The sequence below is a fragment of the Panthera onca genome (genome assembly GCF_046562875.1).
Source record: "Panthera onca isolate mPanOnc1 chromosome E1 unlocalized genomic scaffold, mPanOnc1 haplotype 2 h2.Chr16_ul_7, whole genome shotgun sequence".
Classification (NCBI taxonomy): domain Eukaryota; kingdom Metazoa; phylum Chordata; class Mammalia; order Carnivora; family Felidae; genus Panthera; species Panthera onca.
Window position 1 is genome coordinate 684802 of NW_027675821.1, and position 18113 is coordinate 702914.

Genomic DNA, 18113 nt, shown 5'->3' on the forward strand with positions numbered 1-18113 from the left:
TTCTCCTATTTTGGAATATTTCCATTAGCTCAAATGTGGTTCATAAAGTGAAGCTTAGAAAATGTTGTTTCTATAACACGACCTCAAATTTGCACAATACTTATCAGTCTCAAATGCTACCTTGCCGTATTTCTTTTAATTTTTTTAATGTTTATTTTTGAGAGAGAGGGAGAGAGAGAGACAGAGCATGCGGGCAGAGAGAGAGGGAGACACAGAATATGAAGCAGGCTCCAGGCTCTGAGCTGTCAGCACAGAGCCCGATGCGGGTCTCGAACCCATGAACCAACCACGAGATTATGACCCTCTCTGCCACCCCTCCACTCGCACTCTATGTCTCTGTCTCTTTCTCTCTCCAAAATAAACATTTAAAAAAATTTTTTAAAAACAACAATAAACATTTATTCCTCAAAAAACATCTTTTTTAATGTTTATTTTGAAGAGAGAACAAGAGAGAGAGGGAGACACAGAATCTGAAGCAGGCTCCAGGCTCTGAGCTGTCAGCACAGAGCCCAATGCGGGGCCCGAAGCCATGAATGGTGAGACCATGACCTGAGCCAAAGTCAGACGCTCAACCAACTGAGCCACCCAGGCGCAATACCCATCCCCAACCCTCCCCTCCCTCCCACCCCCCATCAACCGTCAGTTTTGTGAACATATTTTAAAACTACCATAGCCAGGAAAACAAACCATTCTAGATATTGCAAACACACACACACACACAAAGGTCATACAAGCAATTGGTGCTCACCACTGGTGGGGCTCGCGGTGGTGAAGGTCAGGGCCAGGGGGGAATCGCACCACTAGCTCTCAGGTTACTTTACCACAGTTGCTCTCCATAGATTCAAAGCTGCTGCTGCCACTCGGTCAGGAAACTTCGGGAAGCCACTGCCGGGGTCACTACAGCCCCATGGCCCCAAGCCTGACTGGTGGGGAGTATGGACTCCAACATTCGGCCCGCATGTCTGCTGCTACAGAGGAGAAAAGCATGGCTTCCACCTCCTTCCACCTCCGCCTTCCAAATTTCACACAGGTACGCTTTATTGGCACAATTCTGCTGTCGAGGGAATCTGTCAACGATGGTTCGTGGGTTTCCAGGACCTGCAAAGAAGGGGCTAGAAATGGGTGTCAAGAGCCAACCAACATCATCCAGCAAACCCCTCCTGATGGGGGGGTGTTCAAAGGCTTTGTAAAAGGGGGGTGGTGTCCACGTGGAGTAACCTGGTGGTCGTGTTTCTAAGTCGGAAACCCTGAAAGGTGTCATTCTAGCTGGGCAGCAGGTGAGGCGCTGGATGCTGACGACATACACTCATCCCCAGAGGTGACTGGAGAAGCGCCTGGAGTTGATTCTTAGTTTCATCTCTGGAACGTTCTCACTGGAATTAAAGCTGGATGGACTATTGGCAATGCAGTATCTGAGAAAACATAGCCCCCATTCAAAAGGGCTGCCAGAGAAAAGATCTCCACAGGGAAACATGTTTTCTCAAAATACAGCCTTTGGACCTCTATACGCAAACATCCCTGGGATGCTTACTTAAAAAGCTGATCCTGAAAATAATTTAATTTCAAAGGCTGTTGGGGCACCTGGGTGGTTCAGTCAGTTGAGCGACCGACTTCGGCTCAGGTCATGATCTCACGGTTCTTGGGTTTGAGCCCCACGTCGGGCTCTGTGCTGACAGCGCGGAGCCTGGAGCCCGCTTTGGAGTCTGTGTCTAACTCGCTCTCTGCCCCTCCCCCACCCCCCTGCTTGCACCCTGCCTCTCTCTCAAAAATAAATATTAAAAATAAAAAAATTAAAAGGCTGATCCTGCACACCTCCCCTGATGAAAACAAACAAAAGCAGACACTACTTAAAGTAATCCAGACAGATTTCAGTCAGTAACATAGTATTGCAGTGCCGTAGGGGAAAGGGTTCATCGTGAGCAGGCACCCGACTGGGATTATTACAGAGGTGATGGGGTATTTCACAGGGAGAATGAGGGACTAGGGAAGGGAATGAGTGGGGGGCTCTATAATCAGAAGTGAAAGATGACAAAAAGCAGGAAGGGACGCTGGCCCATATGAGACCCATCTGGCTTTGCTGACACTTCTCAAAGTTAAGCTCCTGCCCTCTCACAGAAGCTGGGAGACAGGGGCCCGATCTTCAGGCGTTGGCTGGACTCAGCAGCCAATCCTTTAGACAGCCGGGAGTTTTGCAGGCAGGCACTTTAAGGGAGGCTAGGGTCCTACTAGGGATGCGGCCACGAGCTGCCAGCAACCACGTCCGTGTTTGTTCGCCTTCACAGGCCAAGCAAGGTCGAATCAAGAAGAGGGCTCGGAGGAGCCTGGCGAGCATTTGGAGAAAGAATCTGTCACCCTCCGAACCCACATGCCCACCCCTCCTGAGCCCATCCCCCAAACAGAGGGACCACTTTGACAGGCCTTTTTATGCTCACCAAACGACTGAAGTAGGACAAGGCGGACGGGGAGGTGGGGGAAGCAGAGGTTCTCCGGCTTCTTCAGGGCTGGAGGTCGGCAGGGATTTGGGGGTGGGAGACGAAGGGCAGAGCAGATTGAGGATGACCAGGAGGCTCAACTGGATTCTTAACCTGGGAGTCCCGACTGGTCATGCTGGCCGGCTCCTGCCCCCACGGAGGTCAGGGCCTCTCAGTCCTGAGGACCACCAGGCACGACCAGCTCTGGCTCCTGTGGTCCTGGTGGGGGTATGTTGTTGAGACCTGGGGGATGGCGTGGAGCACCAGCTGGGGGGCGGGAGCACACTCATTCAAGAAGAAGAAAAGTCCCGAGGCCCAGAGCAGAGGCAGGAATGGTGCTTAGGCTGCGTGTGTTTCCAGGGCAGCGGCAGAGAGCGGTCTGGCGCCACACTGTGGAGGAAATGAAGATTTCAACGGTACAAAGGCCTCGTCTGGATGAGGGCTACACCCCAGGGTGGTAGAGCAGGAAAACAGAAGGAGCCTGGCTCCCTGACATAAGAGCCACCGAACCAGCCCCAGATCCAGTACTTAACCGGATTATCATATGAGAGATCAAGAAGCTGCTTCTTAAAAAAATTTCTTTTCAATGTTTACTTATTTTTGAGAGACAGAGACAGAGCACGAGCAGGGGAGGGGCAGAGAGAGAGGGAGACACAGAACGTGAAGCAGGCTCCAGGCTCTGAGCCGTCCGCACACATCCCGACATGGGGCTCGAACCCATGAACGGCAAGATCGTGACCTGAGCCAAAGTCAGACACCTGACCGACTGAGCCACCCGGGTGCCCCCAAGAAGCTGTTTTTTAATTTAACCCACTGTTGGGGCGCCTGGATGGCTCAGTCGGTTAGGTGTCCGACTTCGGCTCAGGTCAGGATCTCACCGTTCGTGGGTTCAAGCCCCACATCGGGCTCTGTGCTGACGGCTCGGAGCCTGGAGCCCGCTTCAGACTCTGTGTCTCCCTCTGCCCTTCCCCCACTCAATCTCTGTCTCTGTCTCAAAAATAAATAAACATTTAAAAACAAAGGAATTAAAGGGCGCCTGGGTGGCTCAGTCGGTTAAGCATCCAACTTCAGCTCAGGTCACGATCTCGGGGTTCGTGAGTTTGAGTCCCACATCGGGTTCTGTGCTGTCAGCCTGTCAGCACAGAGCCCGCTTTGGATCCTCTGCCCCACTCTCTCTGCCCCTCCCCCGCTTGCACTCTCCCCCCCGCCCCCCGAAAAAAAGGATTAAAAAAAAAGAATTAAAAAAAATCACTTAACCACTGTTGTGTTGGGTCTCTACTGCAGCAGCTGAACCTGTACGTAACCTGATAACGGAGGGAATCCATGTATCTGTTATCTTTTGCCACAACAGTGCTAACTAATAGACCATCCTCAAAACTCAGAGGAGGCTGGGAAACCGATTCTCACAGGTTGGCCGTTACCGCTGTACTTTAATGCCCTGCTGGCTGGATCGGCGCTGCTTCTCACTGCTGGTCTTTTCTCCCTGTGTTGCTGCCGGGACCCAGGCTGAAGAGGCAGCGGCTACCCAAGAGAAGCGTAAGAGAGCAAGCAAAAGAGCCATCGGGCCTCTTCGAGCCTAAGCACGGAACCAGCCCCCAGCCCCAAGCCAGGGGATGGGAAAGTACACTGTGGCCACGAGGAGACACAGCAGGAGCGGGGATGCGGGGAGGGCCCATAATTCTCTCTCCCAGAATGTGACAGAGTCCTGGGTCAGAGGCTACAACACGGTGGCCCTGCTCTTCTAGGCGTCACCTACGAATGGCGCAGAGTGAAAGACAGCGTCCGTCCATGTGAAGACTCAACCGCAGTTCTCTATCAGGTCAGGAGCCCTGACAAGACAAGAATCACATCTCCTTCCTCTTCCCAACGCCTAGGGCCAGGCCCTGCCCTCAGGGCTGACTCAGGGAGATTACTGGGTGAATCTGAGACCATTTCTTCACTCTCTGCGTCGGATTCCTTATGTGATACAGACTGACCTCCTAAAGGTCAGCACACAGTGCTAGGGGTTTGCCCGCAAAGCTGCAAAGGGACTGTGCCATTGGGAACTGAGATGTGTACCTAGGTCTGTCTACACCGCATCCTGGATCCACTGCCTGCCAGAGGGACCTCCAGAAGAAAGGACTTCTACAAGTTAAATATCGCAGACTTCACACTCCAAAGGAGAACCGTTTGAAGAGAGCCATGGTTAACCCTGACGAATGCCACCATCACCACAGAATTCCAGGCACCGGGCATGTGGGTAGAAAGCATATTTTAGGGCAGTGACTCATGGTAAGTCGTTTCCTCCAGTCCCTAAAACGGGCTATTCAATGTCAAGCTGTCTCAGGCTCAGGCTGATAACAGGGCAGCCATAGGGGACCTAGTGGGAGCTGCGTTGTCACGGTCCAAGTCTGTACGCACCGCTTGTATAACCTGCCCAAGTTCACAAAGACAGGATATCAGTCGCCGCTCTTTATGCTCCCAGTGAAAGAAATCCAACTAAAATATGCTTAAGCCAAAAATGTCATACGGTGTATCGGCTCACATAACCGGGAAGCCTAAGATCTTCAAGCTGGCCGCATCTAGCGCTCAAACGTCATTCTCTCCCCAACTATCCCTCAGTTGTGCTTTCCTCCATGACGGCTTCAGGCCACAGGATGGATGCCCCAAGACTGCAAAGATAGTCCTTAGTAACTCCAACTCTCCACTGAGGTTGAGCAAGCCTCATAAAGGAAAGCCAGTCTTCAAAAAGCCTCTGATTGGTCTGCTTGGACCCTGTATCTGGCAGGAGGAGACCCTGATTGGCCAGCCATGGTCAGCGTGCACCTGCAAGGTGGGCCTTAAACCAGTACTTAAGTCTCTGCTAGGGCACAGGAACTGAATAGAAAGTCAAGAGAGGGGGTTGTCTCACGGCAAGTTGAGGGGGCGAGGTGACAAATGGAAGACCAGACATTGAGGCTAGATTGAACTAACCCTAAGCCTAAACTTTGAACAGGCTTTCACACGTTCATAGATGCTATTGTGAGTAAAACACAAATTCACTTAAGAGCAGGAGTGCCTTCATAGTAACTTTTGGTCTTTCTGTATTTTTTGTCCCAATTAATAGATATCGAAAGGATCCCTACGATCACGAGCAGGTCCGAAGACCATTCTATTTTTTAATATTAGAAAGGGATTCTTAACTGCAGATTAAGAGAGAGAGTAAAGAAAGCAAGAAGAGAAGGGAGCCAGGAAAACCCCAGCCCAGGAAGCAGCGAAGGAAGGTTCCAGGACAGCAGCGTATGACAGGTCAAGGAGGTAGCCGAGGGAAACGGCACTAACTGTCATGCCAGAGCACTGGAGCGGAGTGGAGGAGTGATCGTGGCGGGCAGCACAGAAAGAGAAGGAGAAGAAATTAAACCCCGGGGGGTCAGGGGACAGAAACGAGTGCCATCGGACTACATGAGCAAGCTCTGCGGTGAACAATGCTTACCTAGTCACAATTCTGCAACCACTATCAATCATGGGGCAAGAGTGACAAAACTAAACCCCAAGAATGGAATGGGTGGGGGGTGTTAAAGACCTAACTCCTTGCCTGTGTTGCTAGGAAGTCCACAGATAGCGTCTAAAATGGGTGAATCAGAGCACCTGGGTGGCTCAGTCGGTTGAGCGTCTGACGTCAGCTCAGGTCACGATTTCACGGTTCGTGGGTTCGAGCCCCGCATCGGACTTTGTGTTGACAGCGCAGAGCCTGCTTGGGATTCTCTCTCTCCTTCTCTCTCTTTCAAAAAAAAAAAAAAAATTAAAAAACTCTTTTAAATGGAAGAATTAAGAGCTAGAAACACAAGATAGGTGGAGATAAGCACCAGAAGATCCAGCGAGAGGTAAGGAGGACCGAGGACTGGCGAGCTGGCCCAGGAGGGTGGGGATGGTCGAGGCAAGAAGCTGCTGCGGGTCATTCTGTTTCCTCACCACTTCATTTCGTACTATTTGAACTGTAAACTATGTGTGATAACATTTGGGAGGCTTAAAGAGTCCATTCTTTTGTCAACGGCACCTCAAAGCTGTATTTGTGTCCAACTTTATTGAGATAGAATTGACACATAATTTTTACGAACCCTTTAAATCCATTTTTTAAAGAGAGTGGGAAGAACCAGCTTCCTGCAACAGAAGCCATGAGAACATTACCTATTCCGGTTTCAAAAGAAATGGTGGCATTAGTTCTGCTTAGATGATTTCGGTCAGAGACCAAGTAAGCATACATCTGGGGTTCAAACAAGAGAGGCTCTCACTCCAGTGCTCAAAGACCAGTTAGAAAACGGAGATCTGACTGAACTGGGTAGGTACGAATTAGCCAAAACTGTAACAATAATAATAATAATAATAATAATATAGCTAGTTATCCTCAAGTGCTTACTTCAGACCAGAAACCGTCCTGAGGATATTATCTTATTTAATCCTCATGGCAACTGATATTTTCCCCAATTTACAGATGAGGAACTGAGGCTCAGATAGTTTGGGGAACTTCCCGGAAGTCACACACTCTGGCCCCTCTGCCTGAGGCAGAGGGGCCTCAGCGTGTTGTGATTTACTTCTCTTTTCTAACCACCAATCAAACTTAGAAGTTTCTATCTCTGGTGCCATCTCGAGGGGCCTATGAAAACCACTGACTGTGGCAGTGGTCTCAGGCCCACACTTGCTGGGTTGTGCTGGGCCCTGCGCTGTCTTAGGGAAGGCCTAGAAAACAGTATGGGGTAGAGCCGGTATTCAAACCTAAGCATTCCCGGCTCCAAAGCCCACTTGCTCGGCCACTGAATTATGCTAGTTCTCCAGCTAGAATCAGAGCTGGGTGAGGATCCCACCTGTAGTAATTATGAGTTGTATGGCCTTGGGCCCCCAAGTTCCTTAACCTCTCTTAAGCCTGTTTTATCATCTATGCCATGGGGATAACAATGGTGCTTACCTTCAGGGTGGTTGCTAAGGATAAATCAAAATTCCTATCTGGCAAATAGGAGCCTCTATTTTCCACACCTGTTAAATGCCTTGCCCTTCAGCTCCTAGGTTAAGGAGAGATTCTCACATTTTCTCACCCTTCAGATCCACGGGTGGTAGGGCAAGAGACAGAAAAGGTTTGGGTCAAGGCTAAATACTTGGACCTCATCCCAGAGTGACTCTCCAGGGCAGGGGCGGGGTTCAGGAATCTACACCTTAGACCCCCGAGAAATTCAGATGCCTGCAGTCCTCCTGCCTGGCTTTGAATGACTATGCGTAGTGCTTGAAATCTGACAGACCAGTGCCTTTGTGAGCGTCTGAGCCCTTCCTGCACTGGCCTCCAGCTCTGTCTGTGCCTCCTCCCTTTCCCCATTGCCCAATCTGTCTTTATCTCCCCCTTCCATTCTAAGCCCCCTCCCCTTACTCTAGCCTTACTTCCTAGCTTCCTCTCCACCTCTCCGTGCACCCTCCCCTGAGCTCAGTCTGCATTCCTACCCACCGGCCGTTTCTCTACCAGTCTCTTCGCAGGCATTGCCCTTTCCTGTGTCCACCCGGAAGGCTCAGATAAAAGTTGCTTCCGCCAGGATAACCTTCAAGGCCTCTTCCCTGGCACCATGGCACTTTGCACGTACCTTTATTATTGCTCAAATAACAGGGTAATGGGAGATTTTTTTTTCCGGCCTCAGATTACCTGGTGGACTCGTGGCCCACGAATGGTGGAAATGTGCGCCAGAGTAAGATGGAGAGAGGAGGACAAGCCCGTAGACTTTGCAGAGGGGCCGAGAGGCCTGAGAAGTAAGAGAAGACCAGGAGACAGGGGCTCCTGAAAAGATAGATAAGAGATTACCATGCGGGGTTCCCACAGCTTTTGCAGACAGCGGCTGCGCAAAAATTCATTGGAAGAACTGAGGAATGTTGCTGGCTCCATCTGGGGGAGGGCATGCTTGTATCAAGACACTGATGCTCTTGATGTGCTATAATTATAACCAGAAACACTATCCTTTTGCCCAGGAAACTGGATTTCCCAGTAAATTCCTTACTTTCCAAGTTGTTTAACGCTAAGATAATGCTTTGCTTCTGTGTCCTTATTTATTTATCTTTAACGTTTATTTACTTTGGAGAGGGAGAGCACAAGCGAGGGAGGGGCAGAGAGAGAGAGAGAGAGAGAGAGAGAGAATCCCAAGCAGGCTCTGCACGGTCAGCGCAGAGCCCAATGCAGGGCTGGAACTCACAACTGTGAGATTGTGACCTGAGCCGAAGTCAGACACTTAACCGACCGAGCCACCCAGGCATCCCTCCGTGTCCTTATTTCTAACTTTCTGTTCAACTGTTAACCATACTAAATGTACTCAGATTCATCTAGTCTAAAATCGAGGAGAGGTGGTTCTCGCTCCTAGAGACAGAATTATTGAAGAGGCAGCCCGCACACACTCAGGTGCCACATCTCCAACAGCTGGTTTTATAAATGGAAACAGGCACTGGGACCCCTTCTTCTCCCCTTCCCAGAAAGGCTGATGGAGAGCCTGGCCCAGATCAGTGGAGCTTTCTTCCAAGAACTGTCCCGTTCCCAGACCAGCCCTGTAGACACCCCCAAAGTCCCCCTGGACCTGCAGGTAGCAGTACCTCTCCACCCCAGTACTCACCCCACACTCAGGCCCTAAGATCCCACTTGACCTGAGCCTGCAGGTATGAAGTGTCCAAAGCACAAGACATCTGTCCCCACCCCCACCAACACACACTCTTGACCTTTTGTTCTGGGTCCATGTGAAAGAGAAATGTCAACTCTACCAAGTAAAGGAAACAAACAACTTCCTGGCTAGATGAGAATAACCAGAACCTTAAGCTTCATGCCTGGGGGCTGACGGGTACCTAAAGGTGCTCCCTTGGTGATAGGGGTGATCAAAACCTGTATGCTTGTCCTGAGAACCACCAGGCGGGAAGCACCAACTGCACTGATGCCCTCAGGGAGGCAAAACTAGGGTAGACGTTATTGGTCCGATTTTACAAGTGGGAACCTTCCGGGCAGGAGGCCAACAGACAGCCTCCGTAGACAGCACGGTAGATAGTGCTGTGCCCAGGCAAGGTCGTGAACCCAGAAGGCGGCCGGGATCTAGTGAGACGCAGACACTGCTGGGGGCGGGCAGTAGGACACGTTCCGCCCGACACTGGTGGGCTAGCCTGGTGGCCTCGCCTCTTCGTGCGCATCTCGGGTCGCAGAGTCCCCAGCCTCCCAGATCACTCACCTGCTCTGGAGCTGGGAACTTGGGCTTTCCTGAGCGCTGGCCCCGCCCCGAGGCTCCGCCGGCCCTGCGCTGGGCTCCGCGGTCCGGGGGCGGGGCCGGACGCCGAACCAACGTGATGGCGTCAGGCGCCGCGAGCGCCGTTTCCTGTTGTCCCTGGCCCGGAGGCCGCAGCGCCTGGTCGGAGGCTTAGGGGCTGCAGTGGCCAGGAGTGCCCCGCGCCCCCTCCCCGCTCCCTCTGGTGAGTTAGGGGTCAGAGGGCGAGGAGGGTGAGAAGGGGACGGCGGGGCCGAGACGAGAACGGGCGATGGGTCACCAGCCCTGTCCGTGATCGCAAACCCTTGGTTGCTTTGAAACTGTCCTGCTTCAGAGCCTTTTCCCTGCCCGGCCTGAGCCCCGCACCCTACCCCACTCGGACCCGAGCCTTCAGCCCAAACAGCCAGTGCTGACCCGTCCCCTTCCTCTTCTCCACCCGTGACCCGAGCCCAGCCCTTACCCTCACCCCTTCACCACTGGTCTTGCGTAAGTGCAGCCACACTCGACCCCACGGTAGCCCACTTCCAACCCCTAGGACAGCCACTTCCCTCCGCCTCCCTCTAACGCATCTCCTTCTCACCCCTCAACCCCTTTGGCAATCCCAGTGCTCCACGCAAACCTCCTCGAGCCCCCCCTCCCCCTCCCCGTCTTTCTGGCTTACCCCTTTTCAGGCTCAGCTTTCTTATCCCAGCCCCCCTGCTCAGCCCCCCAAGGTCTGCTCAGCCAAAACACCCACCTCCCCCCACTCATTTAATACCTACCACTACAGTAGATGCCCTATTGCGCTTACCCCCCTCTTCTTGATAACTCTGATCTCAGCCCTATCTCAAGTCTTGTATGTATCTTCTTGCCCTCACCCACTCAACCCCTAACTTCCAAGCCCACCGCATACTTTCTTTCCATCCCCAGCCAGCCTGAGGACACTTCATTCCTGAGTCTTTGCTAAACCACCCCCCAACTCTTGCTGCCCTAGTTCCCACCACCCCTACCCAATCTTGTTAGATTGACGTCTTCCTATCCCCATTTCAACTCTTCATCCCAGCTCTGTGCCCACTCTTCCCTTGATGTGGTCCCCATTTGATCTGAGAACCTAGTGCAGTCCCCTGCCAACCCCACCTGCTTTCTCAGAGCCAGGCACTTGCCGAACACCTCAATTGAGGCAGGGCCTCAGATGGTAAGTAAGTGTGGAGGAGTAGAGATCCTTCTCCCGTGGGTCAAGTGCTTTTCCTGGATGTCAGGCCCCCTGTACCTGTCCTTAAGGATTGTATTCCTGGCATCCATATTACATTACTCGCGTTGGCTGCTGGAATGATAGGTATCATCCAAATACCTGGAAGGTGAGGGAGCTACTCATTCAGCTGGGGCAGTGGAAGCTTATCACTTCCTTTTGGGTGACGATCTGGAGAAACTCAAGCGGTTCCACTGTGTGGGGTTGGCTGTGGTCACAGAATCATGTCCATGTGCATTGCCCTGCCGCTCAGAAAGGACCCTCACCCAGTGCTCCTCCTGGCCAGAACTGGTTGTAGATTAGTCCCGCTACCGAATGTGCCAGAGGTGACGTTACATGTTGTGAAGAGTAGAGATGAGTGGATCCTGGGGACGCCGAGGCCTCCGTGGAGGCTGTTGAATTGCTTCCTCTTTTTGCAGGTGCTGGATCATTGAGTTTTGACCATTTTGATTACCCATGAACACAGAGAGTCAAGTTATCTCAGAGTAGCTAGACATTCTTGAGGCACCCAGGCTCCATGGTTAACATTTATAATCTCCTGGGATTTGGGGGTGCACATCCCCTCTAAGTTCTGGTGACCAAACTCCAAAGGATTGGCCACTTGACAGCCATTGTAAAGGACCCCAAAGAAGACCCCTTGTGTTTGCTTGCATTTATAGTCTCACGCCTTTGAGAATCGGATGTCCTTTTACCTTCAATATCCCCTTCCGTTAAGGTGTGATCTCTGAAGGGTTTCAGCCTGTTGGCAGCTTGGTGTAATGGAAGGAGTTCTGCAGTGACCCCACCACTGAGAAGTTGTATACCTCAACTTCTTACAGTCTGAAACGGTCTGAGCCTTTTTATTTTACTCATCTGTTCATTCAGCAAGTATTTTGTGAGCACCACTGTGTGCCGTGCACTGTTTGAAGCATTAGAAAGACAATGGTGAATGAGTCAGGCAAAGGTCCTGCTTTCATTCACTCAGAGTTTGGTCCTTGCCAGAATCTTAAGGGATCTGGGACAAGAATATGGGCGAGATGGGTGTTGTTGGATGGAAGGAGGGAGGGAGGAAAGAAAGATACCCAGTGTTCCTAGACCTCACATTTCTGGCCTCACCCACTAGCCTTTGGACTGGGAATCACGAGCTAGAAGTTGCTTGCCCTCCAGCTGATATTCAGTTGCTTTGTCACCCTACCCACCCCCCCCCCCACACCCATCCCACCCCCCACAGGGCTCTTGTCTAGAAATCCAACTTTCTTCAGGTAGAAGGAGGTGCTGTTTACTCAGCACTCACATGTCTGAAGTATCAGCTGTCTTTCTGAATCAGAAGATAACTTTGTCATTTGTTTCCAGCTGAAAACCCTGACTCATCACCTGGTACAGCAGCTGGAGGGCTTAAACACCGGCCTGTTGTCGTGCATAGCCAGGTGCAGGATCGGAGTCAGGCCGTAGAGACGAGGCTGTCGCGGATGGCGGGGAAGTCTCTAAGAAGAAGAGGTTGCTGTTTACTGATGAACGGAGTGTTTCGAAAGTGGTGAAGCCAGGTTATCCATTTCTTCTTCTAATGTAAGTCTCATCTGAGTCCTTCTCCTCTTTTCGTTCTTCCTTAGTCTCTGGAGGAAGTGAAATTGGATGTTTATAGAAGGCCAGGCAGTATCACGAAGAGAATCAACCCCAACGATTCCTTCCTGTGTGTTGGAACATTTGAGGAGGGACAGCTCGGAAACCTGGCTGCCATGGAAAGGACCTGTGGTCAGCTAGTTGGGGCCACAGATCTGATGGGCAAGATTGTTTCTTGTCAGTGTTAGGCCTTCTTTGATAAGGTGGAGCTTCTGAAGAGTCTGTGAATAATAAGTTTGCCTGAAACTCTTTGAACCAAGGACCTGGGACAGTATGAACTGACGAAAGGCACAGAGCTTGGAATGAGAAAATTCTGTCCCTCACCTGAGGCATGTTTCTACTGAGCCTCAGTTTTCTCTTCTGTGAATGAGGGATACTCATCCTTCTCTCACAGGATTGTTTTAAGAATTAAATGAGGATAGAGAATGAGATCCTGTGCCAGAGTGAACCAATACAGAGGGGCAGAGGTAGACGAAGGGTGACTTAAGAGTTTCCTAAAGGCACACGGCACTCACCTTTTCTGCTCCACTGTATCAGGGATGTTTGAACTCTCTACTTGCTCTCTTTCTTCTGGGTCTCCTGAAGACCCACCCCTCTTTCGTTTGCTTCTTGGTGTCAGTGAAGACAGCTCTGAAGATAGAAAGTGAAACCAGTCCCATAGCATGGTAGATGGGGGTCTGGCTCACCCAAGGAGCCTGCTGGAGTGCTGACCTAGCAGTCAGGAGACCCAGAGCCCAGAGATCTCACATCGTAGATGGTCGTGGTCCTGCCTCTGAGCCATTTCCTGCCTTCCTGAGGCGTTCTAGAACCGACAGGCCTATGTAGGTAGGGAGCTTTGGCTTCCTGCAAGGAAAGATGTGCCCGGAACTTTGGCCTGACCCCCACGTCTCAGTTCTGTTTTGTGAATTGTCAAGTGGCAATTCTTCTAGGTTTCTCTGCACTGTTGTCCTTTTGTGACGTTCCCGACACTGTTTTAGGTCACAGTTGTCTCTTGTCTGGCCCTGCTCTGACCTCAGTGTCAGTTTACTTTGTTTTTTCAGCAGACCCTGACTTGGCCAGAGCACCCACTTAATGATAAGCCTCCCTCCCTCCAGTGAATATTATATTCAGTGAATTAGTTGATGAGGCCTCAATGGTCTTCCTCTTCAGATTGCTGAGGCCCAAGCCTTGAGGCCGGCTGAGGGAAGGGCAGTTTTAGGGCTTGAGGCTCTGTCTAGAAGGGCAGGCCCCCGGAATTGCCAGAGGGGATTGGATGCCAGGGTCTCAAAGCCAGCGAGCCTGAACGTGGCCTGCAGGGCTGCGTAGGGTAGCCTTGAAGAAACCCAGCCTCTAGGATCAGGCACGGTTTCAGGACCGACTCTATAGTATGTCCCCTTCTCCCGGTGCCCTGGTGGCCAGAGCATGGAGCTGGTCTCCAGCGAAGGGTCCTGAGGATTCCCAGTGGGTAGGAGCTGGGAAAGTGGTGGAGGGAGAGACAGTCTGATGGGCTGTGGCCAGGGGCTAGTGTTCCTCCTGTCAGTCTGTTGTGCGCTGACCAGAGCTGGTTTCGTGGGGGCCGTCCTCCACACACCTATCTGCCTTTGCATGTCCTTACTTAGGAAGGTCGGCGCTGGGTCCTGTTCACCCTCTGCCGGATCCAGAGGCCAGGGCTTGAATCAGAGCGTCTTTCATCATTTAGGGCCACCCTGCCGTTCTCCATGCCTCACTGTTCGCCTGTAAACCTTTCCTGCCAGACTCAACCCTGATGCTCCCTTGCATCCCGCCACCTGGGCCCCCAGCTGGAGAGCCCTCCTCCCAAGACTTCCCTGCCCCCTCCCCAGCCACCCCTTAGCCCTAGCTCACACCCGCCTCTTCCAGAAGGGTGGATGTCATCCTGGCCGAAGGTGGTAGAGCCCGCCACTGATCAGCCCTGGGATCTTGGGAAGTTCCCTGACCTGGGTCAGCTTTGATTTATCTGGATAATAAAAGAGCTCGCCTAGGGTGGTTACAAGGAATGAATGAAGCAATGTGTGTAAACAGTACAAAATCCATTCATCATGCCTCCATTTGATAACTTCTTTGGGCCATAGGTTTTTGAGAACAGAGACAGCGATGACCTATTTTTTGGTGTCCCTCCATGCTCGGCAGCGTGGTCACTAGAGATCTGTTTAGATGGGAATGTGCCTGCCCAATCCTGGTCCGTCCAAGTGGCTGGGGCGGTCCAGGCGAGCCAACAGCCACCCCCCGAGGCTCAGGTTGAGCCCCCCCCCCCCCCCCACCTAAGCCACCCCCGGGGGGGTGGGGGGGAAGCCAGTGCCCTGAGGGATTTACCTGTGTACTGACTTCAGGTAGTTGAGCGGACTCATTCAGACAGTGGCCTTTGCCTATAAGGCTTGGCCACATCCAACCGGGGTAATAGATACCATTTATCCTTAGTACCGTCAGGCACTGTGCTGGGCGTTTTCCACATTCATAACCTCCGTTTGAGACGTCTGCCGTGGTGCCCCACCTAGCATGCCTAAGTGGTTAGTGGCAAATTGAGATTCGAACCCGTGTTGTTTCCCTTTAGGCGTGTCCCTGTGCTGCTCCAGCTGGACCCTCGTGCCTGGAGGGGAAGCAGCTATGTAGCAAGAGGCCCTCCCTTTGGAAACTTCCTTCAGTTGTGCTTGTCCCTGCCGAGCTGGCAGACATCGGGCTGGCACAGGAGTCAGAGGCTCCGAATGTGAATTGTGAGCCCCTGCTTCCTGGTCCACGTGGGCTCTTGGCACCTCCAGCGGCAGCATCCCCCTCGCACCCTTAGTTCTGTATCCAAATCGGCCCCTCATTCCCTGCTTTTTTGTGCCAGCGTTTGGTGTGGCATACAGAGGCCTCTCCATGCCCTGATTAGGGTGGACCCACCCACGGCACATAGGATTCCCCACCTCCTGAGATTCGAGCCCTCAGATTTCTTCTCTTCCCTTGTTTCCTTCCTTAAAATCCACTCTTGGCTTTTACTTTTGAATTCAGAGGCCTTTGCATTGCAGTTTGAGGAAGATGGGCTGACCCGCTGCCTGCTGGGGGGAGGGGGAGAATTGGCTGGGGGTGGTGAGCTGGAACCTGCTCATCTGGCCGCGCCGTCTGTCTCTGCAGGTGTCATGTGATTCTCCGAGGGAGCTGCAGTGTGAGCGGAAATGCTCTCGGTGGTGGAGAATGGACTGGACCCCCGGGCTGCCATCCCGGTAGGCAGTCGGAGAGGCTCAAGGGTGGGGAAGGGGGCACGGGACAGCCATGTCATTGGTCTTCCTCACTTTGAAATGAATGAGTACTGTCTGGAAAGCGAGGCTTCGGGCTGAGAAAGAGTTATAGCAGAAGCAGGCTCTGAGGAGACCCTGCCCTTTCTAGAACATCTTATTGGTGATAGAATGGGAATTGATAAAAAACAACGGATTTTAATAGGGGCTGCCTGAAGACCAAGGATTTCTCAAAGGAAGTCATACATATGGGGCGCCTGGGTGGCTCACACGGTTAAGCGTCATGATCGTAAGCGGCTCATGGTCTTGCAGTTTGTGAGGTCAAGCCCTGCATTGGGCTCTCTGCTGTCAGAGCAGAGCCTGCTTTGGATCCTCGGTCCGCTCTGTCTCTGCCCCCTCCCCCACAGGCACATACATGTATGCACATTCTCTCTCTCTCTCTCCCTCTCTCTCCCTCTCTCTCTCTCTCTCTCTCTCTCTCAAAAATAAGTAAACATTAAAAGAAGGGGCAGCTGGGTGGCTCAGTCGGTTGAGCATCCGACTTCGGCTCAGGTCATGATCTCACGGCTCATGGGCTGGAGGCCCGCATCGGGCTCTGTGCTGCCAGCTCAGTGCCTGGAGGCTGCTTCATATTCTGGGTCTCCCTCTCTCTCTCTGCCCTCTCCCTCCCATGCTGTCTCTCTCTGTCTCTCAAAAATAAATAAACATTAAAAAAAAGAAAAGAGGGCATTAGGGTGGCCTGGGTGCCTCAGACGGTTGAGCGTCCATTTGGCTCAGGTCATGATCTCACGATTTGGGAGTTTGCTGCTGTCACTCCCTAGCCCACTTTGAATCCTCTGTCCTCCTCTCTCTTTGCCTCTCTCTCTCTCTCTCTCTCTCTCTCTCCAGTCAAATAAGCAAACAATAAAAGAAGTATATGACCCATAAGTCATATGAAAAGATGTCTAACATCAAAAGACTGCATACTGTATGACTTCATTTACACAAAATGTCCAGAATTGGCAAATCCATAAAGACAGAAAGTAGATTAGTAGTTGCTAGGGGTTGAGGGAGAGGGGACTAGAGAGGAGTGACTGCTCATGGGCACAGTGTTCCTTTTTGAGACAATGAAAATGTCCTAAAATTAGGTAGTGGCTGTAGTTTCACTATTCTGTGAACATACCAAAAATCACTGAACTGTATAGTTTAAATGAGTGAATTTTAGGCAATGTAAATTGTGTCTCATTAAAGCTGTTATAAAGAAAAAAAAAAAAAAAAACAGGGGCTCCTGGGTGGCTCAGTTGATGGAGCGTCCGACTTCGGCTCAGGTCATGATCTCACGGTCCGTGAGTTCGAGCCCCGCGTCGGGCCCTGTGCTGACCGCTCAGAGCCTGGAGCCTGTTTCAGATTCTGTGTCTCCCTCTCTCTCTGACCCTCCCCCGTTCATGCTCTGTCTCTCTCTGTCTCAAAAATACATAAACATTAAAAAAAAAAAATTTTTTTTTTTAAAAAAAAAAGAACATTCGACTTTTCAAAGAACATTAACATGAACTGTTTGGGCTAAGATAAAAATAAAACAGTAAAATATTTATCCATAATCCTATCAGCTAACAGTTCAAACCAGGTTTTCTGTATTCCCTCCCAATCCTTTTCCAAAACACATAGGTAATTTTGACATGCTTATACTATGACAGAACTGTCTTTATCTTTCCAAAGGATTTTACATATATGTATTTTATAATTGATTTATGTAACAGACCTTAACGGAATACTTACATGTGTCAGGAACCAAGCCAAGTGTTGAGGATGCAAGAATGAAAAAAAAAAGCAAGTCCTGCCCTCAGAGTAATCCCCCCGCCCCCCAACTCCTGTGCTGTAGGTCAGGAAGTATTCGTTCCGTTTAACAGATGAGGAAATTAAGCTCAGTGAGGTTAAGTGAAATGTCTGTAGTGACCCAGCTGTTGACCAACAGAGCTGAGACTAACATCTGCCTCTGACTGCCAGGTCAAGGATCTTTCCTTTTTTCTTTCTTTCTTTTTAAAGTTTATTTATTTATTTTAGGGGCGCCTGGGTGGCTCAGTCAGTTAAGCGTCCTATTTCAGCTCAGGTCATGATCTCACGGCTCGTGGGTTTGAGCCCTGCATCAGGCTCTGTGCTGACAGCTCAGAGCCTGGAGCCTGCTTCGGATTCTGTGTCTTCCTCTCTCTCTGCCCCTCCCCCCTCCTCATACTTTGTCTCTCTCTCTCTCTCTCTCTCTCTCAAAAATAAACATTAAAAAGATATTTTTAAATAAATAACGTTTATTTTATTTATTTTGAAAGGGAGAGTGAGCATGAGCAGAGGAGGGGCAGAGAGAGGGAGAGAGAGAGAGAGAGAGAGAGAGAGAGAGAGAGAGAGAATC

General features: G+C 51.2%; 1 protein-coding gene and 1 long non-coding RNA gene across 7 annotated transcripts in view; one reads left to right on the forward strand and one right to left on the reverse strand.

Annotated features, from left to right (window-relative positions):
• Positions 1-11518, reverse strand: LOC145715183 (uncharacterized). 3 transcript variants are annotated; one of them, XR_014137201.1, is made up of 4 exons: positions 9665-9679; positions 6078-6210; positions 2433-2861; positions 1-1098 (listed from the first exon to the last, which is right to left on the reverse strand). It is a non-coding gene; the product is annotated as an uncharacterized LOC145715183 (long non-coding RNA). The 3 variants fall into 3 exon arrangements; XR_014137202.1 differs by lacking the exons at positions 6078-6210; positions 9665-9679 and adding an exon at positions 11028-11518; XR_014137203.1 differs by lacking the exons at positions 6078-6210; positions 9665-9679 and adding an exon at positions 3729-6071.
• Positions 9792-18113, forward strand: part of LOC144615424 (pleckstrin homology domain-containing family M member 1-like) — a 20448-nt gene continuing 12126 nt past the window's right edge. For 2 of the 4 annotated variants that reach the window (XM_081794863.1, XM_081794866.1), the window contains exons 1-2: positions 12382-12470; positions 15633-15721. In XM_081794863.1, the coding sequence (XP_081650989.1) occupies positions 15674-15721 (48 nt within the window). In that variant the 5' untranslated portion in view covers positions 12382-12470; positions 15633-15673. Of the gene's footprint in view, positions 9903-12379; positions 12471-15072; positions 15233-15632; positions 15722-18113 lie in introns of those variants that run through there. The other 2 variants (XM_081794864.1, XM_081794865.1) reach the window with 2 other exon arrangements.